General features: G+C 38.4%; 1 protein-coding gene across 1 annotated transcript in view; it reads right to left on the reverse strand.

Moving 5' to 3' along the window:
* LOC122348259 (meiosis 1 associated protein) overlaps positions 1-24,932 on the reverse strand; it is a 28,075-nt gene extending 3,143 nt beyond the window's left edge. The window contains 7 exon segments of the mRNA XM_043243563.1: positions 387-560; positions 2,133-2,244; positions 2,247-2,285; positions 20,588-20,771; positions 22,847-23,029; positions 23,149-23,407; positions 24,428-24,932. Of these exon segments, the coding sequence (XP_043099498.1) occupies positions 387-560; positions 2,133-2,244; positions 2,247-2,285; positions 20,588-20,771; positions 22,847-23,029; positions 23,149-23,400 (944 nt within the window). The 5' untranslated portion in view covers positions 23,401-23,407; positions 24,428-24,932.
* Positions 24,933-25,422: the final 490 nt, after the last annotated feature.

Consider the following 25,422-nt stretch of genomic DNA (forward strand, 5'->3'; position numbering starts at 1 on the left):
GACCTCATGTTCATGAAAATAATATGCAAAATACTCAGGGGAATACAATGTATGACTGTGTGTGGGAAACAGAAGACTCAAACACAGAGCTGTCTGTTTGATAAAAACCTGACTCTATCATATTGACTTTTGCATAGTGTTTTTTTCTTCTCCCTTTCACCCTCACACAGCATACAGTGCATTACCCATATTACAGAGGCCACACTTAAACTGAGTTTTTGTGTTCCTGTTGAATATACTGCATATGAACACAGTCATCAAAAGCACTATTGTGAACTTCCCTAGATCAGTCATATATTAAAAAATATACAGTATCACAGCAGTCTGTGAACTCTGTGATTAAACCCCATTAACAAAAAAGGTGAAATGAACAGATGTGACTGTACTTGACAACTCTCAGACGCTGCGGTGAGAGTTTCTGATTGGCCAGACTCTTGTTTGGAGGCTGGAAATCTTGCATGCTCTCAGTCTTCACTCCAAGGTCATGAGTGCTGGGAAGTAGGGCTGGGCTGAGAAGTCTCTCCTGCATGTCACACTTCAAACAGACTGCAGAGGGAGACATGGGCATTCACAGTGGGGCAAATAAGCATTTGATACACTACCGATTTGTCAAGTTTTCCCACTTACAAAAATAGAATTTTCATCATATGAACACCTCAACTGTGAGAGACAGAATAACAAAAAAATCTAGAAAATCATATTCTATGATTTTAAATAATTTTCATTCTATTAAATGACATAAGTATTTGATGCAATAGAAAAATGGAACTTAATATTTGGTAGAGAAACCTATGTTTACAATTACAGAGGTCAGATGTTTCCTGTAGTTCTTGACCAGGTTTGCCCACACTTGCAGCAGGAATTTTGGCTCACTCCTCCATACAGGTCTTCTCCAGATCTTTCAGGTTTTGGAGCTGGTTGTTGCCCTGGCTATGTGTTTGGGGTCAATGTCATGCTGAAAGACCCAGGGAAAGAGGTTGTTGCCCAAAATCTCAGGATACATGGCCCCAACCATCCTCCCCTCAATACGGTGCAGTTGCCCTGTCCCCTTTGCAGAAAAGCACCTCCAAAGCATGACTGCTTTCACCTCCATGCTTCAATGGTTGGGATGGTGTTCTAGTGATGGTGTACCCATCCTTTTTCCTCCTACAAACACAGGAAGTGGAGTTTATACCAAAAGTTTCTATTCTGGCCTCATCTGACCACATGACCTTCTTCCATGCCTCCTCTGGATCATCCAGATGGTCTTTGGCAAACTTCAGACAGGCCTGGACATGTGCTAGCTTGAGCATGGGAACCTTGCATGGGCTGCAGGATTTTAATCCATGACAGTGTAGTGTGTTAAACATTGTCTTCAGGTCACTGACCAGGTCTTCCAGAGTAGTTCTAGGCTGATCCCTCACCTTTCTCAGGATCATTCATATTCCATGAGGTGAGATCTTGCATGGAGCCTCAATCTGAGGGAGATTGACAGTCATCTTGAATTTCTTCCATTTTCTAATAATTGCCCTGACAGTTGTTGCCTTCTCACCACACTGTTTGCTTATTGTCCTGCAGCCCATACCAGCCTTGTGCAGGTCTATAATTTTGTTCCTGTTGTCTTTAGACAGCTCTTTGGTCTTGCCCATAGTGAAGAGGTTGAACTCTGAGTGTGTGGACAGGTGTCTTTTATGCAGGCAAACAGGTGCAGTTAGTGCAGTTAATGAGTGGAGGACAAGAGGGCTTCTTAAAGAAAAACTAACAGGTCTGTGAGAGCCTGAATTCTTGGTATATGAAATATTTATTTCATGCAGGAAAATGTAAATTAAATATTTAAAAAAATTATACAATGTGATATTCTGGATTTTTGTTTTATTCTGTCTCTCACAGTTGAGGTGTATCTACGATGACAATTTCAGATCTCTCAATTCTTTTGTAAGTGGGAAAACTTGAAAAATCGGCTTCAAATACTAACATTGAACATTAAATACCCAAACAGACACAAAACTCAACACAAGCTTAAACAAAATATTCATTATGCAAATATGTTAAGCAAGAAATAGATTTCTGGATGAATATTTTAGTGGGTGCTCATGCAGATTCCATGTGTGTGTTTTTACCCGGCTTGGCCTGTTGTTGGCGGGTGTGATGTAGAACCCTGTGATGTGAGAGAAGGGGGTAACAACAAGTGCAAATGCTCTCTGTCTCCGCCCTGGTCATGTAGCCACATTTTCAGAAAGTTCTCCAAGGCCACAACTGTGCCTCCACCAGCTGCAGATCCATCTCTGTACCTAGCATCAGGCTCTCTACAGGATGAAAAGAAAGAAAGTATATATGAATAAATACCACATTCCTGTAACATGGCAGCATTATTCTACATTGGTCCATTAAAAATTAGTTTTCCAGGCATGCAGTGTTTAAACTTTGACCTTGACGTCCTTATGTCATTGCCACAATATGCTACGCTGAGGAACAACTTATTTACCTAATTGTGTTCTGTATAATTTTGCTAGATTTGCAACCATATATTTTGCAAATACTGTAATCACCTGACAATTATAACAATACTTTATGATTGTAGATAATTTATGCCAGTGTTTGATGATAAATGAGCATTCATTTTCAAATTAAATTCCGAATGATTTATTTGTCAACGAAACATAGGCAGTAGGCTCTATTATAATTATTAATTCAGAGAAATAAAGTTAAATATGTTCAATTCAACCTTTAAACTACCTTTCCAGTAGGCTGTAAATCCCAGGCAAATTGTCATGTCAATTTACATTAGGCTTATTTACAAAACCTGTCAGAATGATAGGTAAAGAGATCGAAATGAAGGAAAAAAATGAATATAAAATGGAATAATAGGCTAATAATAAAGATGGTGAGAATAATAATAATAATAATTATAATAATACAAACAACAAGAAAATGCACAAAGTGTTGTTGGATGATGTTCCCTCAACATAGCATCTCAAAGCCACAATTTCACATCGTCACAATATCACACAACATAATATCATGTTTCCAGGAGTTAATATGATGTTGTAAATTTATTAAACGTATGTCCTGTCAGACATAACGTTGTGGTACCCAAAAACAACCAGTAGAGGATGCTGTCAAATCAATTATGTATCTCATCAAGGCTAACCATTTTCAAAGAGAGCTTGAAATCTCAAAATGTGTTTGTGCTTATGTAACATGTATTTTGCATATATTGTGCTGTTGTTTTAGGCTCAGTAATCCAGTAAACAAGAATCCTGTTTCACTGTATGTGACTCAAACATCTAACTAAAATAAAAATAAAGTGTTATGACAGTAAATTCTGAATTATTAATGTCTTGTAATACATATATTTATATTCTGACTTTAATGTCAGTTAATGCCTTTACTGTCTTGCATAAAATTCTGGCAAAAATATTAATTCTACTTATTTATTCTTGTCAACATTCTTCAGTAAAACATGGAAAGGATTACAAAGAATGGAGAGTAGGTCTGTAATGTTCATCGTAGCTATACCTCTCAACTGTGAGAGACAGAATCTACCAGAATCAAACTACACTCGCCATGCTTGGAGGAAGAAGGAGGATGAGTACAATCCCAAGAATACTATCCCAACCATGAAGCATGGGGGTGAAAGCGTGATACTTTGATGGTATTTTGAGGGTATCTACAAAGAGGACAGGGCAACTGCACCGTGTTGAGGGGAGGATGGATGGGGCCATGTATTCTGAGATTTTGGGCAACAACCTCCTTCCCTCAGTTAGAGCACTGAAGATGAGTCAAGGCTGGGTCTTTCAGCATGACAATGACCCCAAACACACAGCAAGGGCAACTAAGGAGTGGCTCCGTAAGAAGCATTTCAAGACATTTCTCCAGACCTGAACCCAATAGAAAATCTATGGAGGGAGCTGAAACTCTGTGTTGCTCAGCGACAGCTCCAAAACCTGAAAGATCTGGAGAAGACCTGTATGGAGGAGTGAGCCAAAATTCCTGCTGCAAGTGTGGGCAAACCTGGTCAAGAACTACAGGAAACATCTGACCTCTGTAATTGTAAACAAATAAGTTCTATTTTTCTATTGCATCAAAATTTATTTCATGCAATAAAATGGAAATTAATGCGAAATTAATACGTACAATGCGATTTTCCGGATTTTTTTTTTCTGTCTCTCACAGAAAATTACAGATCTTCGTTCTTTGTAAGTGGGAAAACTTGAAGAATCGTCAGTGAATCAAATATTTATTTGCCCCACTGTGTCAGGTAACACTTTCGGCATGAACAGGGGTAACTGGTCTGCTACAATTTTTAGCTACACTTTTGGTGGGTACTAAGCATTGCCTACTCGAACACCCCACTAGATGTGCCTTTATTGAGGTGCTCTGGCTATCACTTTTTGTCTCCAAAGCACTCAGATCTTTTCACATGCACATTTTTCCTGCTTCCAACCCATGAAGCTCCATAACTGACTGACCACTTGCTGCCTAATATATCCAGTTCCTTGACGGGTGCCACTGTATAACAATATAACCAATGTTATTGACTTTACCAGACAGTGGTTTTAATGATCAGTGCTGGCGAACAGACTAAAATGTAAATATTTATTACTTTTATCAAATCATTCAGACAAATAAATCTTAAAATAATAATGAAACAGAAGTGCAGATGTTTTCTTCCGTAGTGTGGTAAACATCTGACTGTAATAAATTATTGGAAAAGAAAAAATGTAGGGGGATAGGATTCTATAAATCAGTTACTAAAAAAATTTGTCCTGTATTGAGGTCAAAATAATTATAAAAAAAAAGATCTAAAATATGCATTTAAAAATGCATAATAAGGTGAACGTTCATTTCTTGCTTAAAGTGGAAACTTAAACGTATGTTAACAATCATTGCCACTCTCTCTGGATTCCCAAGTCCCTCTAAATTATTAATTTGCTTTCAGCTCTATAGGGCCTTAAGAGGGTAATGGGGTTTCACAGTACATCTTTAATGTTTCATTCCCAAACAAACTCTAACCGGGAGAAAACCCTGAGTAAGAGAAGGAGAACTATCTCAACTGTGATAAAATAGCTGTTGTGGATGTGTTGCGTTTTCAGACCAACAACAGACAACAATGTAGTGCATGATCAATGATTTTCGTTTTTTTTAAATTGAGAATATGATCTCCGATATTCAGGTCAAACCTATCAACACAGGCATGTCTTTGGAGAACACACATTCTAAAGAGTCTAAACAGTTAAACTTAACCTCTCAGGGTGAAAAATTTGCATTTAAATCAATTAGATACGATTTATTACAAGTAATTGCTTATTCCTATGCCTCCAAACAAACTGTCAGCCTATATTGGAATCAATTTCTACTGTATCATTGAATCAAATGTGCACTAATGAGGTGCAAAACAGTTTAGGTCAGCACTCCTTGAATTTGAGTTCTGAATAAATAGTCGGTATGTGCATCTCAGCACTCTGTTGCTCATATCCAATAGCTGTGGCCCAGATGGAGAGGGTGAGAAACATGCAAGTGTGAATGGAGAGTGTAAATGGCTTAGAGTAAAAGGCAAATGACACACATCCCCCGTATCACTTCCATTTGACACATCTTACATCTAGTGCATCTAGTGATGCCACGTCTTTCTTTTCAATCTTCAATCCTTTTCATATTAAACTATGATTCACAAAGTATCGTTGCAACAGTGCCCTTTTCTGTTCTATTGAAGTCCCATTGAATTTCCTGTTTATTCTTCATCTTTACATCTTTCAGATCATTTTATTTACATTCAGTTAGAAGAGCTCTGCTTAAATCATTTTGTGAGCAGTGATGCTGTCTATGAGCTATGCCTTTAACAGGTTCTAGAGGGCGCTAATATATCGATAGCCTAAAGCCCTAAACCATGCCACTGGCCAAGCAACCCTTTGTTTATGTTTTTCAACTAAAAGAGAAATTTAATTCAAACTGATTTTTTTTTCAGGTTAGGGAATATTTAAGGAACTATTTTTTTCGGTTAAGACAACGTTCCCTTGTGTGTATAACAGATAAATAATCTCCAATCCATTTATGCAAACTGTGCAACATTCTTAAACCAACCTCCATCTTAAAACAAATGCAGGTTAATTTATCATTTAAAATCAAATGAGAATAGAGACTTGGGTCATTTGGATGGCAAAATAATGTACAGTTAGTCTTTGTGATAACTGAACAAATGACCTTAGCATTCGATGTAATGACATTTAAGAGTAACAGATTTTGGGAGGAAAAAAAACAGAAAGAAAATATCACAATAAGGGAAAATGCACCTTTATTATGCACAAAAGGAATGTTAAAGGTTGAAGACTAGCCATCATCTGTACACACACCTGCTAACATTTTGATGTAATCACTACCATACCAGTTATGATTTTCTGTGACCTTTACCACTGTCAGGGACAAGGGTAGTTTCCTGAACACAGACTGCTGAGTTCAGCATTTGAACAGGATGGATACTCTTCCAACTTAGTACACAGCAAAAAACTAATTTTCAGTTAAAGCTACTCGTATCAAGGTATCAAAGAATCCTTAAAGGTGCAATAGAATGGAAAACTGTATTGACCTTGGCATAGCTGAATAATAACAGTTCTGTTCATGGAAATGACAAACAGTGAGCCTCAAACCCCAATGTTTCCTGTAAATCGTGTGAATGAAAAAGACCAATGGCAAATCTGAACATAACTCCAGCCAGTAAAGCAACGTGGTTAGCTTTTAGTTAGCAGTAGCCTGTTACATTACAGTACATAGGATTTCACTAACCACATAAACATAAATAGTAAGATCCTGAGTACCACTGACAAGTATCTGGGCTTGTATTCACAAAACATCTTAACACTAAAAGTAGCTCCTAACTTGCTGATTTAGGACAAAATCTTATCTTATCTTAAAAATAGTAGCGTGTGAGTCCTAAATTTAGGACTCGTACATTTTACCATAATAGTATTTCACAAAATGTTTTAGCACTAAAACTAGTTCCTAAATCTGTAAAACATTATGAGTAGTGAAGAGGACTTCTAAGTAAGACCAACTCACTACTGTCCTAAAATGGCTGTTGACGGCAATCTGTCCTGAATATAAACTTTAATATAAATTCATATATAAATATAAAAAAATATAAATACATACAAGGAATACATTCTTGAAATATATTTGATTTAGTTAACAGATAAACAAGGGGAAAAAATCAGGTAACGTAGCCTATATATGATGAGTTTCAGTAAATTTTTGTGATGTGCTTAATTTTTTCAGAAAAAGAAAACTCAAATAGCACAAAGCAACATCTTATCTGTTTTCTTTATTTTATCTCGAATCTCGAAAGTGAAAGTAAAAAGCGATCATCCATTTGAAAGCAGTTTCAGTGCCCAGCATACTAATAGCGGCTCCCGGATGCCCTGCATTTTATTTAATTACCGTCTGACATAACTGTGAAAGTGTTTCCCTGTATTTCCTTCCTACTGTGAGCTTCTAAAACGAGCCCACTGTGAAACAGCCAATCAGAAGAGCTCAAAATTGAAATCACAACGTAAAACTGCCAATCAAAGAACAACTCAACATTATTAATCAGGACCCTTCCAAATAAGCCAATAAGAGAGCATTTTATTCTAGGGAGAAATCCTAGGGTTGTAAATGCACATGTAAAACTGCTTGTGGAGAATTTCTGCCCTTACCTAAGCCCCATACCTTTTATGTAGATATCAGAGACCAATTTTAAATATTATATAGATGCATTCTATGGCACCTTTAAAAATGCATATTGTTTTCAACAAAAATTCTGAAACTGTTTTCAATATTGTCAGTAGTAGGACAAGTTATTAGAGCAGCAAATCAGCAAAAAAAATAAGAAAAAAAATACAGTTTAAAATACACTAAAACATCATACTAGAAATCATTTCACGATTTTACATATTTACTTATTTTCACAGATCGGAAAATTATCATCCGGGTTAAACAAATCAGTTCTATACTGGCATAAACTGCCACCTCAGGGTAAATATGGTATTAACGTTGCCAAATTGAACAAAGATGTCTCTTTGTTGTGTAACAATTTCATCAATTGTAATTTACATTACAGGTACAGATCAAACTGAAAGAGTCAACAAGCAGAGCCAGGCATAAACCCCCTCATTCTTTGAGCGCTGCTTTAAACAGGTAAGGCGCAAAATGAAAGACTGCTCACTGAAAATAGCTCTCCTGTTTTTAAGAGAAAGAGTCAAAGACAGGCCGAGATCAAAAGCAAAAAGGGAGAGAGAGAACATTTTACTTTTAAATCCTCAACAAACAGAATCATCGCCATAGTCGTATTCTCATGGGAAATGCACACTAAGTGATGAAACTGAGTGTGAGGACAGACCACCATGCCAGCTCCCATACACACACACACACACACACACACACACACACTTCTACACCATCATCTCATTTCAAAGAGCTTAATTCTCTCCATTTTTGAAAGGGATAAAAAAAAAGATGAAAAAAAGTAAAACAAAACTAAATATCTGAAATGCTTCTTTTCTTTGTAAAAATACTAGAATGAGAGTGTCATGTCCTTGCATCAAGGGCAACATGGCACATTAGCACCAAAATGAAATGTTAGATTCTTCGAATGTTACTAGCACACAAAAACAACATGTAAGAAAAAGCCCCAATTAGTTTCGAGGGCATGTTTCTTTTTAATCGGTCTCTCAGGGCAATGCAAACAAATAACTCCCATCTTTTGACTACCAATGTTTTACAAGAATTCTTGTAGTGAGCTTCATAGAAAATGTCCTTCTGATGCTTTGGCATGTGGGCAGAGGACACAGATTCTGCATGATCCAAGAGAAGAGCCAACTGAATGTGTACATCCTCAAAAACGGCTCCTACTGATGAGTCACAGTTAATCTGTCATGGATGAATGGGAGTTTATGGTTACTCTTTGTTCTGCACATTCGCTTCAGGCAAAAGATGTTTTTTGACATCATCTTCCTTACCACATTCTGTTTCCTTTTATTGCTGTCTTAAGTTAGTCACCGTCCTTCCCGCTCACACTTTGCCTCTCGTTTTTCTGTGAGACATCTTTCTTTATTCCTACCAATCCTACGTCTTGTAATTCTCTTATTGTGCACTGTTTTTCACCCACCCTTTCTTCCTCCGGTTCCCTTTATCCAGCTTTTACCTACTCTCATTTGTCTCCACTTTCTCCATGGTTTTTTTTCTCACCTTATATGCCATTTTGCTCTAAGCATTTTGACCCCTAATAATCTGATTTGTCCTACCTATTAATCCAACATTACAATTTGCATTTATTTAAAGCAGTTTACAGTCTATTCACACAAAGTTCTGTATTTGTATTCTCTGGGAGTCACAAACTTAAGCTCTAGGAATAAGGGGTTTGCAGACTAAATATGAAATTAGATATTAATTAACTAAACTTTAAAACCAGGACTTGTAAGGAAAAAATTGAGATTAAGAAACAATGAATGGTTACAACAAAGATAACCTGGATGAATCAAAACACAGCTGATTGATATCAGACATTACTGAGAACTACATGAAACTAACCACTAATGAGGCCAGATGAGGATATCTCCAACAAGAATATCTGAGACCAGTCCTGACAGAGCAATGAAAACAACATTCAATCCCAGAGGATTGATGAAATTATACCTGATTGATGAAACGCTATCCAGAACTTGGATGAAGTGTTTACACGGTCTATAAAAGATTACTAGGCTGTCTTCATTACTCGGCACAGATAGCAAGTTGCATCAGGAGTCTCCATGTGTACATTAAAGAGAATATGTAAACAGGAAGAAAGGTGCTTTCGCTAATAGACTCTCTAAGAGTGTATTATGTTTTACAACAATTTTCATTTTAATTGTGCTACAACTACAAGTATCAGATATGCAAGCATCAGTATAAACCTGAAAATAGTTTTATAATGTATAATAACACAATAAGTTTCAGGATTATTTTGAACACAATATTAAACATTCCTAAAACTTGGTACATACTTTGGTCAAAATGAGTCTTAAATGCAAACTAATAAAACAGATTAGGAATAGATAAGATCCATTTCCAAAAGGATAAACATACATTTCAAAAAGTCGTAATTACTACTCTCAGTTTGTAAAAATGTTAAATATGGTTAGAAAGTTAAACATTTTTGTTAAATGCAGTATTGCAGTCAATCGTAACAAAAATGAATGCTTACGAAAAAATGATATTTTTATTACATTTTAGTCTCGTCTTATTTTTGTCAATGATACTGCATGTTAATTTTGTCACTTTTAGTGTCTAATGATATCCGTGTCATCTCGCCATCTCTCGTCTTAGAAAAAAGATGACAATATTTTTCATATTTTTACACAAAGGAGCAAATAACACTGCTACAGGCAGGCAGGTAGGCAGAAGATAAAAACCACACATATTAACGACGAAGATCGGACAAACTGAACTCAAAGGAGGTTCTGGTGGGAGGGGGTTGGCAAACAGAGTCCAGAAAACAAACAACAAACAAAAGTCCAAGGAGGAACAGATGGAGAAAGAAGCCAGGGAAGAGACAGGAAGAGTCAGAAGAAGGAGGAGATCCGTGGGATCAAGAGTGACCGATGCAGAGACGGGGAACCACAAGGACACGGTGGAGCCGAAGCAACAGAGGACCAATGTGGAGCCTGGGGATGGAGGAGCCTGACAGAGCCGGAGGGATGGAGGGACGAGGTGAAGTTGGAGGAGAAGAATCCCAATGCAAAGGATGGTCAACGACAGACCAAGGCGGAGCCAGAGGGACAATGGAGCTTTGCGGAGATTGTTTGAAGAGCAGACTCTGGAGGAGCGCTGGCACTGGAGGGCGCACTGGAAGTGCCGGCACTGGAGGGGGCCCTTGGGGAAAAGTCTCTTGAGGGTGCCCTTGGGGAATGTGGACAGCTGGACGGAACCATCTGGGATTCTGGACGGTTGGACAGAACCAGGAACTCACAACACAGGGGAGGTGCCAGGTCTAACTCCAGATCACAATCATCCAGATCTTCCTGTAGATCCAGCAGCCCCAGAAGTATAATCAGCTCATCCTCAGCTCTGCTGCAGTGGAAGTAGCTCTCACAGTACTTAGCATTCTCCACCGTGGCGTGCTGTGTATCCAGCTCACGCACCTGGTCTGACGCAGTCTACTCAGGTCTGGTGGCGCTCCACAGCTCTGTTGCTCTCTCCAGCGATGGCTCTGTGGTCACAGCAGACCCCGTAACTCCGTCAGCGGTGGGGCACTGGCTGTGGCTCTGCATTTCGGTGAAGTGGTAGACCGGGCTCTGGATCTGGAGTGGGGCTGGTGTCGTGCAATTCGACTGTTCAGCCTGAGGAAAGCGACACCAGCCCCACTCAATGTAAGTGGCAATGCTCTCTTGAGGACCATCCCCGGACAGCATTGCTCGTGTGGATGTGTATATTGGTCGGAACTCTTTTTTTATTAGGCTGATGTTTATTTTTATTGCATTACACAGTTGATGGAAACACGCAGAGAATAGCACAATTCTTCTCCAAAAGCACCTGTAAAAATATTTTGGATTTTGAAAAGCATGTTGACTTCTACCATCAATCTACATTAGTTTCTCATTTATTTGGTTCCACCGTTTTAGCTGATTTTTGTTTTATTCAAACTGTATTTTTTATTATTATTTTACATCAAAATATATGCCATCCGTGCCTCCTAATTTTCTTACTCGTTTTGCTAATAAATGTTATACATTTCATAATTTGTTCCTCTGATTTTTAATCTTAAAGACCTAGGCTATTCAAACTTTGTTTACGTTATAGCATAAAGCATTGTATTTTTATTTATTTTGTTAATAAAAGTTCTATGTTCTATGTTGTATTTTGTTGTTTAATGAACTGAATTCCCACTAATATAAAAGTCAAAGTGAAATGATCATGATAAAAGAAAAAGAGGGAAATCTATAATGAACTAAAAAGCAAACAACTGCTTGTTGCTCAATTGCTGCAAATTTACAAGCGAAAGTAAAACATGCGTGTCACTTACAGGCTATTTAAACCCGAGGGGAAAAGACAGAAAATATCCCCTTTCATATCTATTCTAGTCTGTACTACAAGAACAATCTTTATAATCACAGCACCTCTTATATTATTGCTTTCTTGATGAACCGCTTTGTTTTATTGCTCGTTTGAAGTCGCTTTGGGTAAAAGCATCTGCTAAATGAACAAATGTAAACGTAAGAATAAAGATTATGAATTTCTAGGCTTTGAATTTTGGTGGCATTGCGGTGAATGAGTTAGCGTAATTGAAAATGTACTAGATGAAACCGACAATAAGAAAACTTACAATGGCAACAGATGGTTTGTGAACACAGAGCTAAGCCTTTCAGCACAATTAACAAATTTGAAAAATGGTTCATTCTGTCTGTTGTCGAGGCCAGGCCAGCCACATGGGGCTAATCTACAGACCTATTTTGCTGTAAGCTTCCTAACAACTGGCAATATATCCCAAAAATTCCACACCCTCACACCCACTCACACTTTATCTTACAAAACAACAGGCTGTGACATTAACATAGGTCCTGCTTTTCACATCAGCATGTTATCCTAATCACGCCATGAAATTACCATGGCAACACTACAGACCCAGAGGAGGGGTGAGTTGAAGAGGGAGAGATGGGCATGGGTGGTACGACAGGACCCTTTTGCTCCCATGACTCTCCCAAACCACATCGCTAAATCTGTCACTTCTGAAATGGATAAAAACAGGCTTGCAGACAGGGAGGGGGAAAAAGAGGCATGGAATATATGAGAAAATGAGTAACTGAGATTTAAGGGGAGATGGACAGATGAAGTATAGGGGGAGACAGAAAGACAGACAGAGAGACTGTCTAGACATGCTATGGTGTCTTCTAGTTAGCCAGTGGTGAAACCATGACTTCAACCAAGACAAGTGAAAAGAGATGTTAAATGGTCAGTGTTTTATGATACACCTGGTATTGTGGGCTAGGGTTATGCAAGTAAAAAAACATCAGTTCAACAATTTCTCTTGCCTTCAACTCACTGAAAATAAGTACTGCAAAAAATCCTGCAAACGTCATTTAAATTTTTCGTTAGTGAAGAAAGAAAAAACTAAATGCTCAGAAGAGTTAGGGCTTGCATTAAACCTCATGTTGTGTCCTTGTTATTTTGACCAGGACAGTATTTTTTACTATACTGAAAATTCTGTTGTTCTAAAACTATTTCCTGACTTCGCTCACACATGGTTTAAAAACTTCTCCTAAATACAAAAAAAAGGATAATTATTGTACTTTTTTGTGATTGATCGTTTTATGTTACATTATTATCATCAAAATGCAATCTTTTTGTAAACACATTTTGTTCTTTATTTTTATTATTGAACTGATTGAATCATAAGCCTCACCAGTGATGGGAATAACAGCGTTATAAAAACGTAACGCTTAATCAAACAAAGTAATGTTTTCCCCATTACAACGCCATTACTAGAATTTATTATGATATCATTAGAATTCAATTTTTCAGTCCATCTGAATGGGTGCTCAGTGTAGCTGTATTTGACATACCATAAAGTCACTGACTACATGATTAATATTCATGAACAGAGCAGCTTATTAATCCTTAGTGCATTTTATATTGTTATTAGTAGTAGTAGAATTTGTAGTAGTTTTGTTCTTATCATTTTTTTATACAAATACCTAATAATAAACAAGCATCGCCACCATTCCTAATTCAGTCAACATGACATATGCATTCATACTGGGTAATTCTGATTACTTAAGTTTTATCATCATATGCTAAATTATAATAATATTGTATTATAGTTCTTGACTGACTGCTATATGTCAGTAGATAAATAGTGTAGATGAATGTACAATGTTTTATTATAATTGTTTATTATATTTAATGCCTTTTTCATTAACATTTTATACATTTAACATCCAAGTTTGCTATTTGAATTATTTATTTATTATTTTAACACAATAGGTTACTTTTAAATTTGGTAACTCAGTTACTATTTGTAAGAAGTAACTAGTAACTATAATTACTTTTTAAAGTAACCTTCCCAACACTGAGCCTCACTGATCTTTTCACTCAAAAAGTTGGGTAAATAAGATCAGATCAATGATGTCAACAATCAATTAGTTCTAAAAATAAATACAAAATCTGTGCACATATATTAAAAATAAGATTAAAATAATAGAATAAAGATTTGATTATTATATAACATTTAGAAGGCTAGTCATTTTTTTCCAGGAGCAGTATTTAAAAGGATTTTAAACGGATTTTCCTGAGGTAAAATGTATGCAATTTATTTTTACAAGTCATTTAAGGTAGTTCATCTGTGTTACATGGGTACAGCACTAGAACTTACTGTGGACAAATCATAAATCCTGCACTATACCTATTTTAACAGAGTACGTAGAAGTGATTGAATATAGATCCTCTAAGATGAAGTGAGGTTGGTAACATACTTGACAGTGATATACTGTAGTCCAGGATTCTCTGTTTATATCTGGACAATATACCACAAAAATAATAACTTAAAGTACCTGCTAAACATGAATATGGCAACAAAATATTTTCCCAAGAACTACTCTAATATTCCCATTACAGAGAAATACCACAGCTTTGAGAGTAATGCTTAATGTTGTTTTAACAAAAGTTCTAAAATTTCTTAATCTATTTTGTTTCTTTGTAAAACTGGAAAAAGATAGTAATGCACTAGCCACACTGTGAGAAGCATATTATGCATTAAATGTACATTCCTCTTTTTGCACATTATTCACTTAATCTCCTGTACCAGCAATCAGAGGTCAAGTATCCACTGGCTCCAACAGTCCCAGAGTGTGTTCATTGAATATACATAAACTTTAATGTTATGGTAATGTAGTCACTTGAGTGAGCAATTGAAATCTCTTCAGCAACAGTTTAACCAGATACTGTAAAAAGACTCTAGAGCCTGGTTATCAGAGGATTCATCATAACAGTAACAATAGGTGGATTATCAATAGGTGGTTTAAGGTGAATTGTGTGTTAGCAACCTAAGTTGGTTGCAAAAAAAACCTTACAACTGTACATTCTATTTAAAAAACCTCTGACTTGCAAAATGAAACTTCAAAACACCTCAAAACAGTTTTACCTGTGTTCAAAATCAAGCACTGCTCTTAAATCATAAACAGTGTGATCAAAATTATATACAGTACCATGCAAAAGTTTAGGCAGGTGTGAAAAAATGCTGTAAACAAAGAATGCTTTCAAAAATGGAATTGTTAAACATTTTTCATATATGAACAAAATGCAGCGAACAAACAAAAGAGAAATCTAAATCAAATCAATATTTGGTGTGACCACCCTTTGCTTTCAAAACAGCAGCAATTCTTGTAGGTACACTTGCACACAGTTTTTGAAGGAACTTGGAAGGTAGGTTGTTTCAAACATCTTGAAGAACTAAAAACAGATCTCCTGTGGATGTAAGATTTCTCACATCCTTCTGTCTCGTCATGTAATCCCAGACACACTCAATGATGTTGAGGTCAGGGCTCTATGCCATCACTTCCAGTACTTCTTTACGTTGAAGATAGTCCTTAGTGACTTTGGTTGTATGTTTGGGGCCATTGTCCTGCTGCAGAATAAATTTGGGGCCAATCATACGCCTCCCTGATGGTATTGCACAATGGATCTGGATCACAATGGAAGTATCTGCCTGTATTTCTCAGCATTGAGAACACCATTAATCCTGACCAAATCTCCAACTTTATTTGCAGAAATGCAGCCCCAAACATTCAAGGAACCTCCACCATGCTTCACTGTTGCCTGCAGACACCCATTATTGTACCGCTGTCCACCCCGTCGATGAACAAACTGCCTTCTGCTACAGACAAATATTTAAAATTTTGACTCATCAGTCCAGAGAACCTACTGCCATTTTTCTGCAACCTAGTTCCTATGTTTTTGTGCATACTTGAGTCACTTGGCCTTGTTCCCACGTCAAAGGTATGGCTTTTTGGCTGCAACTCTTCCATGAAGACCACTTCTAGCCAGACTTCTCCGGACAGTAGATGGGTGTACCTGGGTTCCACTGGTTTCTGCCAGGTTTGAGCTAATGGCACTGCTGGGTATCTTTCCGATTTCAAGGGGAATGATTTTGATGTGTCTTTCATCTGCTGCACTAAGTGTCCTTGGCCGACCACTGCGTCTGCAATCCTCAACATTGCCTGTTTCTTTGTGTCTCTGTTTCTTGAACAGCACATCTTGAAACACCTCTGTTTTGAAATCTTTGTCTGGGAGAGACCTTGTTGATGCAGTATAACTTCCTTGTGTCTTGTTGCTGTGCTCAATCTTGCCATGACATAAAACGGTCTTTCACAACCTCAACTTGGTTGCAGAGTTTGGCTGTTCCTCACCCAGTCAAAGCCTCCTACACAGCTGTTTCTGTTTCAGTTCATGATTGACACAAACAGCAAGTAGTAGCAGAGGAAGCAATCACAGTTCATGCAGAGGTAAGAGCTCCCTCTGCTGGCTTGGCGTAACATCAGGCATAATGGAGACCCCGGGTAGTAACTGAGACCTAAGAAAGGACGGAAGACCTAAGAAAGGCAAAGCAGATGGAACCGGAACCCTCCAGACTGGACTGGCCAGGGCAGCATACATGGGACCAGGGCCTGAAAGAATCAGACAACACAGACAGGGCATTCATGGCCCAGAGGACCTAGACTTCACAGGCAGCCTCTGTAGCCATGGCTGGGCTGCAGAAGAGTTCACAAGCAGCCTCCATAGCTGCAACTGGACAGAACATAGGTATTAGTAATCTCTCTAGCTATACCTGGGCCAAAAGAAGATCCATAGGTGACCTCAAAGACCTTGACTGGTGGCTGAGACTGGACAGGCAGTGAGTTTTTCCGTAAATGATACCAACTCTAGAGGTTCTATGGTTGATGCCGACACCTCTGAAGCAGGCTGGCGGACGGGAGAGGTCCCAGGAGCAGACACAGGGTCAGGAAAGGCCTCAAGGGCAGACCTGTGCACAAGAAAGTCCTCTGGAGCAGGCTTGTGGATTTGATTGGGCACTGGAGTGAACTGATGGGCAGGAATGGGCTTAGGTGATTTGCAGACTGGTGTGGGAATTGAGCAATGTGTAGCCCAAACACACAAAATGGCAATCGCCATTACAGGATAGAATACAGAGTCAGTCTCAGGGATGACTTGTGCTGAAGCTCTGGGGACACCGGCTGCCCTCACTGATATCACTGGTGAGTCTGCCAGACTGGACACCAGCCTCAAAACACCCTTGGAGCGCCCTGGTGTCCTCAAATGCTGCATCTACAATGCTTGGAAATATTGGAGAGGCATCTGTGGTGGCTGAGAACTGTGGCTGGATAACTGCAATAACTGAAGGCTCTGGTGTGGTGGCCAGCTTGGGCGGTGGCTCTAGGTTGGCGGCAGACTTGGGCGGTGAGTCTAGGTTGGTGGCCATCTTGTGCGGTGGCTCTGGGAAGGCGGCAATATTGTGCGGTGGCTCTGGGAAGAAGGCCATCTTGTGCCGTGGCTCTGGGAAGAAGGCCATCTTGTGCCGTGGCTCTGGGAAGGCGGCAATCTTGTGCCGTGGCTCTGGGAAGGCGGCCATCATTCCCCTCCGCGATTCCCAGCGTGAACACTGAACCCACAGTCATTAAGGCAAACTCCATAAACTGTGCAAGCGACCCCCATTGACCCTCACAAACAAGTTGTGCCCTGAGTGATTGATTTATCCCCTCACAAAAGAAGTCGATCAAGACACAGTCCGGTAAATCTGAGAGATAAGCAAGGTCTAGATATTCCTGGATGTAGTCCTCAAGCATTCGGGTGCTCTGCTTGAGGTTTAGTAATGACTTAGCTAGACACATACCTGGCCATAGTTCGAATGAAAAGCCGCTGGATCCTGGTTCATTGTAGTATTTTGTTATGAATGAGGTGTCTGAGGCATGCGGCTCCATTCGCAGGCTTTTATTTAGCAAAGGCAAGGTCAAAGCAGGCAGACGTCAAAACCACAGCAAACAGGAATATCAAAGGCAAAGTCAGGCAGAGTCAAGTCCAGAGACTATCCGCGAGACAAACAAGGGCTATGCTAATTTCAATGCTACATGCTAGGGAAAGGCCTGCTTCAGAATATATAGTCCACAAACAGGAAGCAGTAGCAGAGGAAGCAATCACAGTTCATGCAGAGGTTGATGCACAATTAGCTAAACGAGTTCAGACAACTGAGAACTTTTTTCAGCCAATGGGTTTTAGTGTTTTAAAAATTCTGAAAAACTGAAGAAAATTGTTATGACCATTTATGATATGTTCATACTTTAAGTGATTCAGAGAGATTTAAAGTTTGAATGCACTATACTGTCAATACTGAGAAAAGCAGCAAATAAAGTTTTTTTCAAACAATCAAATCAATCAGATTTTCTTAAGAAAATACAAAGTATCAAAGTAATAAAGTAGCCTAAATTCAATTTAGAACATGACCCAGATACAAACAGAATAACATAATCTCTGGTATCTCACTTACACACACACATATACACACCCAAAAGAGCTCTCATGTTGAGTTCTCACACATATACACATGGACTTATTTCCTTCCGCAGGCACACAGTGTCAAATGTTGATTTTGAGGTTTCTCATACTTGAGTTTGTCTGTTAGAAGTTAAAAACAGGATGTCAGACAGGGAGGGATACTAGACCTTAATGTCATTCTAGTTGGTCACACCTGAATTTGTGGAGCATCCATCTGTCAAAATAGAGCCAGTATGTTTCAGAATGTGTGTGTGTATGTGGGTGGGTAAACTGACATGAGGTTTTTATCCCATTAGCTGCTTTCATGAGAGCAATCAATAATAAAGCTGGTATGGACTTGATCCAGCAAAACACAATGGACTACATGACCTCAAACTTCCCTTTCCTACACATATCTGTCAGACTACAACAGCCCAGTCAGATAAGCGCACTGTCTGTGTCTATAGAGCAGTCAGGACAGAGTCCCTCCCTTCAAAGGAAGCCTTGAAAGCAAGCCTAAAAACCTAAAAATTTCTACCGGAAGATGGAAAAATGTGGGATGTTAGGGGGTTTGATTTTCTGTGATAAATATTTATTTTGGAGTAAGCTGTATTTGAAGTATGCTATGAAAATAGGTGAGATTCCTTTACAATGCTCTGTATGTTTTGAAAGAAATATGTAGGAACCATTGTTATCTGTAATGATAAACTTGCAATTTAGCACAATATAAATTTAAATAGTAGTATTGACTTAAATTTTATTTGTCTTTTAGTATGTTACACAACCCATCAAAAAAGTACTTTAAAGCATAAAAAAAATATTAAAGCGTCATTTAAAATTTACATTAAAGTACATTTATCTGTAAAGTGCATAAACAAAAGTACACCTTTTAAAGGTTAATTGTTTTGTTTAAAAAAAACTTATACTATGGGGAAGTTGAATACTTGAATATAATTGGCTGACGAAAGCTCCAAAGTGTTACATTCTGGAGGAATGGAGGATATCCAGAAAAAGGAGGGAATCCATAGAAGAAAAAAAATGAACAAAAAATTAAAAACAAAAATGTGGGGAAACACACCGCTTACTTTTTCTTTATGGTTCAGTCTTCAGTCTCAGTGTGGTATAAGAAGGAGCACATGAAGATGACAGGTAATGATAACAGTCTTTTAATAATCCACAATAAAGTAAATTCCACAATGGAGGACACACACACACACACACACACACTTAAACAAAGGTAGTATCAAAAAAAGACCGAACAACCTGACACTGAACGGAAACAAACTTATAAGGAGAAGGAAACGACATTGACTGATGAAACACACCTAAACATAATGACATGATTAATACAGAAGAGAAACTCACACACTCATAACTTAATAACTGGATTAGTCTGCTATCAACGGCTAAAGCATCTGTTACTACATTTAAGATTACGCTTTGAATTAATAACGGAGGCATTGGATGAGATGCGGAAGAAATAATCCTACTCACAACTGTGTTAAGTACAAAAACCTTGTAAGTAAAAATGCCTTGAAATATAACAGCTGATAGATGTCTTGAGGTGTGACAACCGTGGTACAAGTGGAATAATTGACTCTGGGCAATTAAATTATTAGAAAAATATGTTGTTTATAAATGTGCAGATATAAACTTGCCCCATTCCCCCCACATCCCTTAAATTTCTAAATTAATACATATCAGATCACACAGAGACTTCAATGTTGGGCTCAGTTTTCTTTAATTGCTGAATGCCTGGTTTGCTCTTTTACCCTGATAATCTTATTTCACTCAGTCTGTGGTGTGAAATCCTGAGAGTGTCAACCACAAAACCTTAATTAAAGAAATTATGCAGAAAACAAGAGAGGGCTCAGAGTTTTGGCAGATTCGTGTACACAGTACAAAGCATCTTGCGAAACCCCTTTTGAATTAAGATTTGTTGTGGTATGTAGTTGACTCCTTTTTATTTATTGAATATATTAAGCATGTCTTTTTGCAGAACATAATGACCATGTTAGATGATAGGTCTCAGTGACTAAGAATATCTGTCAGGTTATGACTAAATATGTTATCCTACCTTCTTGGTCATGTTCTGAAGATGGTGTCTCAATGCTACAGGCTGGAGATCCGTCTGAGAGACTCTGCTGTAATGTGATCTGAACCACCAGAAGCCTGCGCAGACTAATCAGATCAGAGTTTTTCAGGCCCTGTTCCAGCTGTTGGAGGACCGTCTGTGCTGGCTGACAGGTTAACACCGTCACCTTTAAAAAAAAATGTAAATTCATCAGCATTAGCATGCAGGTCAAAATTAGCTAAGCAGGCTTGTTTGTAATCCTTCACTTTATAGTTTATCAACCGTGTTTTTGTTAAATGGATTCAAGATTCCAACAGCCAGCAGAAAGTGATTTTGAGAAAATACCCTACATTTCCTTCGCCAGAATTCTTCTGACATTTCCAAACAATAATCACACAGAGTACCCATAAGGCCTCAAAGCCAAAGCGCTGTAATGTCCCTGCTTTTATGACTGCATGGATGAAAGCTGATTAGGGTCATTAGCTGTCTCTCTTGTTGTATATACCAACTTAGAATGGGAGGGAGAGATCTCTCATGAACTACACAGCACAAAAACATCTTTCTGTGTGGTTTAACTGTGTGAAGAATGAACATACCTAACATACCTAAGGATACAAAATAAATCAGTCATCAAAGATGTGCCCTGTGCCACAGAAATAGCAAGTACAAATCACTGCTACATGATTCGTCTCGTATTTCAACAGAGAGTCACAAAGAAAGTGCTACAATCACATACATCAAAGCTTCTGTGTTACTCTCATCTTATGATAGACATCTGTGGCATAATTACAAAAGCGCTGTTGTATCTATGTAACTGCGAAGTGAGACCAAACCCATATACACCATATAATCCCATTTAGGACACAAAAAATATTCTGTATAATCTGATTAAACGCACTTGTCCTCTGCTGTGCTTCCTGTGGGGGGACATTAGTGCTGGGTTTTAATGGAGCCTGCTGAGAGGAGAGTGGCTGCTGAGGGCCATGTGGTCTGTGTTAGTGCGCCAACATCTTCATTCAAGGCTGATAGTAGAAGGCAAATGAGCTTTGGATTCATTGGTAGGAAATCTGAATGTGAATGCCTGTGCTTTGAAAAGGCCCAATACAGACAAGACAATTTCTTTACTTGTGATGTGAGGTTTAAGCATAGCAGTGGGTTTGAATCACTCTAAAACGGAGCCGGGGGGCAGATGCATAGATCGAAAGGCAGTGATTGCTGAACTAAAGGATGAATTACCAGGGCAGCTCTTTATGAAGACAGATTACTGTGTAGAAAATTAAGACATTCATGAGTAAATAAAAGCACTAAAAATTGGGACATTACTTTCAGGACAGTTGATCGCACTTTACTGTCTCGCAATTCTCATTTGCGTAACGCAATAGGTATCGTTTTTTAATGATTCTCATTCCTGTAATACTTAGGGCCCTACGAAATAAGTTTTGTCAGAATCTGGCATTAAGTTTGAGATCTCCTATCCTGAAATGTCTGTCTTGCAGATATTGTGAATGCTGTTCCTTCGAGAGTCACTTGCCACTCACAACTCACTCTCAAGCCTATATAAAAATCAGTCTTAAAGGATTTCACTACACTTCAAGCATGTTATTCTTATTAAATGAGGGTTATTTTTTAGGATTTTGTACCCAAGCAAAGCCTCTGAGGACCTGAACCTTTGTACCTGTGGGGATTCCAGGAAGGTTGCAGTTCTGGAAAATGATGCCACTGGAGACTAAACGGTTCCTCATGATTTCTCACCAAATTCTTGACATTAATTCTTAATTCTTTTGCAGTTAAAATGTGTTTTTTATTCTCTGTTATGTTAACCCAATGAGCATTTCGCTGCCCAATGGGTATGACCAAGAAAATATGACCAGAATTTTAGCTTTAATAATTTGGAACGCAGTGTACATATTAACACAGCAGACACCAAGCTTGAATGTAATAGATGAAACTGCACTGCTCATTTACATAAAGACAAATAATCTTTTGGGGGGGCTATTATTTACATACACTACTCACAGAGTAAAGCCATTCATTTGATTTATTCGCCCAAACTAGACTGTAAATTAGCTATACAGAAAATGTCACAAAACATTTAAGAGTTCTACTAGTACATTTCTTTTTCAAAATACTATTTATTTATTTTTTGTTCTTGATGTTTGGTATAAAATGTGACCAATTATAACTTCTTCATGAGATTCATCTACATCTAATTAAAAAGTAAATGTCTTCGGTGAACATGCCAAAACAAAATAAAGTTCTCACCTCCATACAATTGCTTTTGAAGTCCCCATGAGCTGTATGACACATGTATTGTTTAAATTGCTGCAGGCTGTCCAGCACTGCCTGTTTAAGAAGTGCGCCTCGTTGCCTAACGCAGCCCTCTCGAGGCAAAGATCGCAGCTCCTCTATACAGGACAGCAGACGTGTCAAATTGCCCTTAACTTGCTAGGGAGGAGAATGAGATCAAATATGAATACATAGCTTTACTTGTCTATTAAAAATCAACCTATACTCTACGGCACCAAGTGAAACATTAGTGTAAATACACACATACTTATCCTCACCACAAAGGGTAAGAGACACTCCAGCTGTACGCTGATGGCAAAGACGCTTAGCAGTGGCAGACGAGCAGGTCCTGCCAGACTGCTGGCCAAAAAAAAGAAATTCTCTAGGGCCTGACACAGAAGAGTACATGTTTCTGACCACCAGGGTGGAGAAGCATCGACTATCAGCACACGCGAAGGCTGTCTGGTAAAGGATGATGAAATGCATGCTTGGAGAATGGAGGACGAGCAGGATCTGTTTCTGACACTCATGGTTCACCTACACACAGAGAGGAACATGAAAATAGATTATACTAGCAAGCTAAAATCTAATCTAGAAACATCACATTAAAGATACAAAAGTTGTTTCATATTCATTCACTGATTGCCTTTGTTGTTGTTTTAAAGAGCTGAGAAACTCAGTCAAAATTTCTTCCATCACTAGCAACTGAGATCAAAATCCGGTGTTGGAAGTCACTTTATTTGTGGGAAAATTTTAAAACTAATATCTGTAATTAAGTGTCGTTTTACACTGGAACACAAATGGAAAGATTCAACATAACACAATGTCTTATAACGTCACCGCAACAACATAAGAAGGAAAATTAGGCTTAATCATGGTCAACATGGACAAAAATGTTCTTCTGAGAAAAGAAGAAAGACTGGGGGGAAAAGAGGCTATCTATAAGTTCTTTTTCCAGAGCTGTATAACACAAAGAGTGATATTGTTGGCCATACCAGGGCAGATGGGGCAAATTGGTTAAATAAGGCAGCAGCACTCTGCAATCTAAGGACTCATCAATGCTATCCCACTTGACAAGAGAGCTCTTTGAGCGCGCTAATGCTGCGCCTCGGGCCTTTCCCGCCGCTTAAGCACGACACAGGCGACAAAAGACACTTTGTCTGCTCTAAAAACAGCTCCACAGACTCGCTGCCCCGAGATGCGCAGATGATAGTACTACTGATGAGAAAATTGAGGAAGGATGATGAAAGTGGAGAGCAGGTGTTTCTTCAGTATTCATGTAAGATGCTAGAAGTAGGCTAATGGTATGATACCCTCGCGCTCTCTGTCGACAGCGTTAGACGCGACTTCAGGTAAATAGTTTTACAGTTAAATATACGTTTATTTGTTCATTATTTAAGGGACGTATTTAAAAATACTTGCCCGTTTTCGCTCCAGCCAGGGTAAGTTACCTTTTGAGTTTTAAAAACGTAGATATTATATGCTCCAAAATATAAAAAAAAATATGATTTCTGACGCTCGGTGCGTTTAAGTTATCTACAAGATCGTTATATTTACCTTAAACGTCTAACAGGCCGCAGAATGACCAAGTAAATAACATACACAGCAAAATTTCCACCACTGAATCCAGTCCACGCGCCCGCTCAGAATTCATTCGTGAACAAATGGCTCTTTTGAATCGGATCTTGTCAGTGAATCGGTTAATTGGTCTGACTGAATCGGTCCTAACGGTTCTCGAGCGAGTCGTAAATTTTAAACCGGTTGATTGAAAGTCGATTTTCCCGTAATCACGGAGATGTAAATAATTGTATAATATGTAATAAAATTAATAATAATAACAATTATAATTACAATATTCGCTTTCTCTTTACATGCAATGAGGCCAATTAACAAAATAATAATAATATTAATAATAATACTAATATATTTTTCCCCCTTTCTCTTTAAATTTACTGAGGTCACTTTACGTTTCTTATCACTATACTCCCCAGATGCTGTTTCACAACTTCCAAGATTTCAAATTATGAAATCTAATCTGTACTGTTCAGTTTCCTGCATGAATAAAATCAGTGATTTGCACAGGAATGGTTACAGACTCACTTACTGAAGCCGTAAGAGGCTTTAGCTGAAGGCTGTGTTGTGAAATCAGTACTGACACATGAAGACACATCACCTCTTCGTTATAGGCAGGAATCAGCGTGAAGCTCCCACGTCTGTTCATTGGAGATAAGGGAAAGCAGGCAGAGGCTTCAATCCCAGCAGTGACGTTGTTGCAGAAATTGGCAAAACGGAAATCCAAGCTTTGGAATGCTTGGGGACATTTCATCTCAAAACAGTGTAGCCTGCAAGTTAAGAAGGAAATGGGAACACAAGATGTTTAAACATGGAGTTCGTTGAGATGTTTTGCACTGTGGGACTTACTTTGCCACTGTAACATGTTAACAATTACCAGAAACAATTTAACATCTCACTAAGCATTCCAGAAGCCTCGCTTTAAATCCCACCACAACCGAGCTCAGAGTCCCATGGCTTTAACCAATGCTGTTTATATA

This window comes from Puntigrus tetrazona, chromosome 7, assembly GCF_018831695.1.
Source record: "Puntigrus tetrazona isolate hp1 chromosome 7, ASM1883169v1, whole genome shotgun sequence".
Lineage (NCBI taxonomy): Eukaryota > Metazoa > Chordata > Actinopteri > Cypriniformes > Cyprinidae > Puntigrus > Puntigrus tetrazona.